The following is a 6,310-nucleotide window of genomic DNA, read 5'->3' as shown; positions in this document are numbered from 1 at the left end:
ATACAAGAGGAAGTGAGGGGAAAGGGAAAAATAATACAAGGGGGACAAATGAATGACAGTAGAGGGGGTAGAGAGAGAAGAGGGGAGGGGGGATAGTAGAGGATAGGAAAGGCAGCAGAATATGGATGTGTAACTGATGTGATTCTGCAATCTGTATACGGGGTAAAAATGGGAGTTCATAACCCACTTGAATCAAAGTGTGAAATATCAAGAACTATGTAATGTTTTGAACAACTAAAAATAAAAAAAGGCATTTGAGACCACAAAAGACGGGGAAGAGTGACAGGAAGTGAGACAGAACTAACAAAATCACAGCACTGTGACATTTCAGGGACAATCGACCTCCGCTTACGAGGAGGACATCAGCAGGAAGTTCTTTTTGTTTAGTTGTCAATAGACCTTTAGTTTATCTATTTATATGCTGTGCTGAGGATCGACCCCAGTGCTTCACTCATGCTAGGCAAATGCGCTACTACTGAGCCCCAGGCTCTGCCCTGAGTATGAACCCAGTGTCCTCAGGACCAAGGCTTCAGTTCTCCAGAACCACATTCCCAGAGGTCCTGGAGTTCCCAGAGCATGAGAACTCTTGACAAAGAGTGTGGACCTGGCTTCTCCTGCCTTGGAAATGAACGGCCACCGTGCCCACCTGTGTTGGTGACGCTGTACTCCTTGCTCTTCTTTCTGGTTTGGTAGGTGATGCACACCCACACCAGCGACTTCAGAACGATGCTGCACACCACGGCGATGGTGAAGATGCCCATGGTGGTCCCGTCCTTCCTGCAGCCAGGTGTGGGCAAGATGCTCAGCTGGCTGTGAGCGTGCTCCCTGTCCAGCATGTTGGACATCTCGCAGGTGTACTGGCCCGCGTCCTCCACCACCACGTTCTGGACCACCAGCAGCTGGTTGCCGGGGGTGAAGTGGTGCCTATAGGTGAGGCTCAGGGGGCGGTTCCCCTTGAGCCAGGTGATGTGGGGGGAGGGGCTGCCGGTCGCTTTGCACTGGAGGGCCACCGTCTCCCCCACAGACACCACGAGGTCTTCCAAGGGTAACACCAAGGACGGGGTCTCTGCAAGAGATCAAGAGATGGCACGCTCACTCTGGGGCCTCAGTGCTGTGGGTCTGCTTGGTTCTCTAAACATGGCACAATCCCACCTGAGGGCTTCTGTCAGAGTGGCAAGCTTTTCAGAAGATGGCTGATCTCTGGTAATAAAAGTTCCTGTTCCCAAACTGTCCTGTGTCCTTGTTCTTGACTAAGACCACACCCCTCCTGCATGTTCTTTGGTCACCAGTTGCTCAAGGCTCTGGCACTGCACTGGCCTTTAGTCTTTTTAAAGATATAGGAGTCAGGGTGGTGGGGCATGCCTGTAATCCCAGCAGCTCAGGAGGCTGGGGCAGGAGGATTGCAAGTTCAAAACCAGCCTCAGCAATTTAGCAAGGCCCTAAGCAACTCAGCGAGACCCTGTCTCTAAATACAAAATAGGGCTGGGGATGGGGCTCAGTGGTTGAGTGCCCCTGGGTTCAATCCCCAGGACCCAAAACAATTTCTTTTAAAAAAAGAGGAAAAAATCCTAAAAGCAGCCCCAAATTTCAAACAGTAGCAACCCCTTCCCGTAACCCCCAGGGTCCACAGAGCAACTCCGCAGGCCTTCCCCTCAGTATCATTTCAGACCCCTACACATGAATGCACACACACACCCTCCAGGGTACACCAAGGGTCGAACCTAAGACATTCAGGGTGGCATTCGCTGACACAGAGCCTGCCGAGTTCTGGGCGGTACAACTGTAAATGCCCATGTCATCTATTTTCGCATTAGTGATGAAAAACACGTCATCGTCATCTGGCATGACATGCATGCAGTGCTCCCGAGCCACAGGGAAGTATGTGCCTCCGTCCTTCTGCCAGGCAATCTGGGGGTTGGGGTGGCCGGTGGCCGCACACTCAAGGGGAGCCATGGTGCCTGTCCTGATGGTGATGTCTCTTGGCATTTTGGTAAATGATGGCAGCACTGGAAAACACACACAAAGGGGGAGGTCAGGGGACAGCTGGCTGCAAATGCAGGGAACACCTCTGGGGCAGAGACCCCCCCCAGTGTGCGAGGGCCACCGCTCCATACCTCCACGCCTTGTGCCACCACCAGCCCAGGACTGCTGCAGCCACCTCAATCAGGAGCAGTAAGCTTCCCAGAGAAAGTGCCAGCCTCTCCCCACCACGGCCTGGCACTTCCTCTACCTGTCCACTCCAGCTGGGGATGAAGTCTCAGGCTATGGCTGACATTCTGCCTACTGCACCTCATAGGTAATGGGTCACAAAGGTGGGACCCTGGGAGTCGGGGCCTGAGGCTCGCCTGCCTTCACAAGGCACCAGAACAGAGCCTGGGAAGCAGAAATACCTGCTCACCAAGCTGCAATCACAGAGGGAAGGTCCATGCCCCCCCCAGGGCAGCCTGAGGGCCACACTGCTGAGCACACATAGGCAGAAGCACTGGGCTCACTGGCTCAGGCTCAGCAAGCAGTGGGACGCCAGAGTCAGTGTCCAGCTGCACAGCAGGCATCACCATGCTTCCTGTCCAAGCTGCTCTGGTCAGCCAGGCACCATGGCACTCGCCTGTTATCCCAATGGCTCAGGAGCCTGAGGCAGGAGGATCGTGTTCAAAGCCAGCCTCAGCAACTTAGCGAGGCCCTAAGCAACTCAGTGAGACTCTGTCTAAATAAAATATAGGAAAGGGCTGGGATGTGGGTAAGCACCCGGGACCTCATTTACCTGGTGTAAATAACAAATGCCCTGGCAGAGAGTCACTTAGTTGCCTGAGTCTTGAGGTGGCAGTGAGGCCTCTTAGAATACGCCAAGACAACCTGAGTGTGGTCAAGTTTGTTCTGTGGTCTGCGGAGGTGACTGAGTGCAGCCCGCCGGCACTTCTGATGACATGCGAGCCAACTCTGTCACTGGCACTTTAATGATCAGAAAAATCTCCCTGGGTTCTCAGGGTGCGGGGAGGTGCCCACTCACACTCCTCCTGTCCCCCTCCAAAAATAGCAGCCCTTAAGAGAGCAGCTCTGACAAGCTGGTTTCTGAGTACCGGACCTCGTCTCACCCTCCCCCACATCTGCCCTGCTCTCTGCTGTCTTGAGAGGTGGGGACCTGCCCCTGCCCAGGCTGGCCTGTGCTTCCACAGCTGTGCCACCCACTCAAGGGCACAGCTTCCCCAGGGTCTGGGATGTGGGACCTAGAAACTGGACCGCGTAGCTCCAGAGAAGTTGAAGGCTCAGCTTTGCCGCTCACCCCGCTTCCCAACAGTCACCCAAAGCCCAGGGAGAGGGTGTTTTAACCTGCAGAACCTGCCTTGGGCAAGCCCAGGGGACAGTGTGGTCTGATCGCAGGTCTGCCTCCGTCTTCTCCGAGGTGGGCAGCCATCGGGGTGGGGTGCCTGGGAGAGACCAACAGGGGCACCTACCATTCACCATGAGCCGGGCCTTGTTAGAGTAGGTGGAGCCAAAATGGTTGGTGATGACACACTGGTAGCGGCCCTCATGGCCAAAGGTGACCCTGTGGAGGTGCAGGATGGTGGTATACTCCATTACTTCCCCGTCCTGCTTGCGCACTTGGGAGAAGTTCTCCATGTTGACATTGGCCAGAACCTCATTGTCCTTCTTCCAGACAAAAGTCATGGGGGAGCTGCTGCTGCTGGCTGCTGAGCACGTGAACCGGATGTCCTTGCCCACCACGGCTGTTGTTGTCTCCGGCTGGGTGATGATCTGTGGCTTTGGGAAGCCATCTGGGGAGAGAAGGGCCACTGTGAGGAGACAGGGACCAGCTGCTGTCACACTCGCACAAAACCGGGCCAGGGACACCAGGCCCCACCCAGGTGAGGCCGTGAGCACAACCCTGGACTAGAAATGGGCCACCAGCGCTCGGTCACCCAGCCCTCCGGAAGCTTCCTGGAGACCCACACCCATTGCACCTGTTGACACGGCCACACAAGAGGTGCCACTTGTCATGGCCACATGACTCTGGCACAGTGGCTTCCAGAATGTTGGGACTCCCAAAAATCTGAACTCCCTTAAAATGATGAAAGTACTGCAAAAATGGTCAAAATCAATGGTTTCGATTTCTGGAAAATGAAACACAATGATCCACAGGGTGGGGACTCAAGAAAATGGAGGCCTCTTAGAAAGAGATAGGAGCTCTCTGGTGTTGTGAGTTACCCAAGTCCCACCTGCCTCCACTCCACTCTGTGACAGCCTTGAGACTCAGAAGCTAGCAACCATTGAGGGGGCAGGCGGAGCTCCCCCCAAAACCCCATCAAAGCAGTGTCACTGTGTGACCTGTCAGGCCAAGACCTGGAAATCCCCACTCATGAAGAAGGCTCACCACAGGAAGCCCTGTCCCCAGGCATCTGATGAAAATAGTGGCCACTGTGTAACCATGCCACTGTCCAAGGTGACTGTGCCTGTCGGTGTGAACAGGACAGTGGTCAAGAAACTGAAGGAAAGTCAGGCAGAGGAGATGCCAGCAGCAGGCCCTGTGAGGTCCACCAGAGTCCTCGAAATCAGGAAGGGCACACCCACGTGTAGGGTGGACACACACCCTGAAAAGACCTTGGGGGAGCCCTCGTTTCTTGCCTGGGCTGAGATGGCAGACACGCACAAGCAGGAAGTGAGAGCACATGCCAGCATATACATACACGGCCTCGGTGAAGGACACAGGATTTGCTGATGGGGGTGACTTAAGGACTTCTGTGTCCAACTATTGGCTACACACTAGCAAGCCAAGCAGGAACTCAAGGGGTTGTACAGACCAGGCTCCACAACACTCATCTAGGAGAGGCCCTAAAGGAACGGTGACGGGTCAGCAAGCCCTGGAGGAGGACAGGAAGATCTGACTCTGGACTTGCCATGTCATTTTACTTTATTTTATTTTTTTTGGTACTGGGGATGGAACCCACAGTCACTTGACCACGGAGCCCCATCCCCAGCCCTATTTTGTAACTTATTTAGAGACAAGGTGTCACTGAGTTGCTGAGGACCTCCGCTAAGTTGCTGAGGCTGGCTTTGAACTCGAGATCCTCCTGCATCGGCCTCCTGAGCAGCTAGGATGGAGCCTGTGCTACCACACCCAGCATATTATTTTATCTTAAATGTCCAATTTTCAACAACCAATTGTGAAACAGGAAAAAAAAATCAATACAAACTGTCCCTGAGGAAATTGAGATCTTGGACTTATTAAACAACATCAGCTATTATAAAAATACTTGAAAAACTAAAATTTTGTCTAAGAGAATTAAAGCATGAGAACACTTTCTTACCCAAGAGAAATGATTAATGAACAGAAACTATGAAAATGAACCACATACAAACCATGGCATTTACAAGTATAGTAACTGAAATTAAAAAGTATAGTAACTGAAATTATACCCTAGGGCGGATATAGCTCCATTGGAAGAGTGCTTGCCTTGCATGCACAAGGCCCTGGGTTCAATCCCCAGAACCAAACCAAAACAAAACAAAATCCACCCTAGGGCTAGGGCTGTAGCTCCCTGATAGAACACTTGCCTAGGATGGGTGAGGCCCTGGATTCAAATCCAGGACTACATAAAAAAAAAATAAAAAAAAATAAAAAAAACCTAAGTAAAATAAACGTATTGTGTCCATCTACAACTAAAAATATTAAAAAAAAATTCCACCCTAGAGGGCTCAGTAGCAGAACTGAGCTTGCAGATGAGTCAGTGAACTTGAGACAGGTCAACAGAGATATCTAGTCTGAGAATCAAAGAGAATGAAGAAAATACACAGAACTTCAGAGATCTGTGCAAGAGCATCCAGCATGACAACACACAGATCATGCGAGTCCAAACACAGGACACAAGGAGGAGGGAGAGTAAATTTGAAGCCCTGATGCATCCAAACTTATAAATGGGATGGAAAACATGCACCCACATATCTGAAAAATTTAATTAACTCTAAGGAAAATTCATTCAAACGGCCTAGGTTCATCATAGTCAAGTGTCAAATGCCAAAGACAAAGCATCTTCAAAACAGCACAAGAAAAACAACTTATCACATACAGGGGATGCTCAAAAAATATTTGTAGCTGATTTCTTATTCAAAACCAGGAAGGTCAAGAGGGAGAAATATTCAAAGTATTTAAAAAGTCTGGAAATCTCAGGTACAGCAAAATTATCTTTCAAAAATAAAGATGAAATTAAAACATTCCCAGATTTTAAAAAAAATATCCAAACTGAGAGAATTTACTGCTACCAGACACGTTCTACAGGAAATATTTGTGGTGGTGCACCGCTGTAATCCCAGCGGC

The 6,310-nt window shown here is 51.1% G+C and overlaps 1 protein-coding gene across 12 annotated transcripts in view; it reads right to left on the bottom strand.

The window, feature by feature from the left end:
• The window catches only part of LOC107142568 (leucine-rich repeats and immunoglobulin-like domains protein 1), an 83,219-nt gene that overhangs the window by 20,401 nt on the left and 56,508 nt on the right, over nucleotides 1-6,310 (bottom strand). For 11 of the 12 annotated variants that reach the window (XM_048791751.1, XM_048791752.1, XM_048791750.1 and 8 more), the window contains 3 exons: nucleotides 3,453-3,773; nucleotides 1,722-2,006; nucleotides 647-1,066 (listed from right to left, as the gene is read on the bottom strand). In XM_048791751.1, coding sequence (XP_048647708.1) covers nucleotides 647-1,066; nucleotides 1,722-2,006; nucleotides 3,453-3,773 — 1,026 coding nt within the window. The remainder of the gene's footprint in view (nucleotides 1-646; nucleotides 1,067-1,721; nucleotides 2,007-3,452; nucleotides 3,774-6,310) is intronic. The other variant, XM_048791755.1, reaches the window with a different exon arrangement.

This window comes from Marmota marmota, unplaced genomic scaffold (genome assembly GCF_001458135.2).
Source record: "Marmota marmota marmota unplaced genomic scaffold, marMar, whole genome shotgun sequence".
NCBI lineage: Eukaryota > Metazoa > Chordata > Mammalia > Rodentia > Sciuridae > Marmota > Marmota marmota.
Note: the sequence above shows the minus strand (reverse complement) of the source record. Positions and strands in the feature narration are given on the sequence as shown.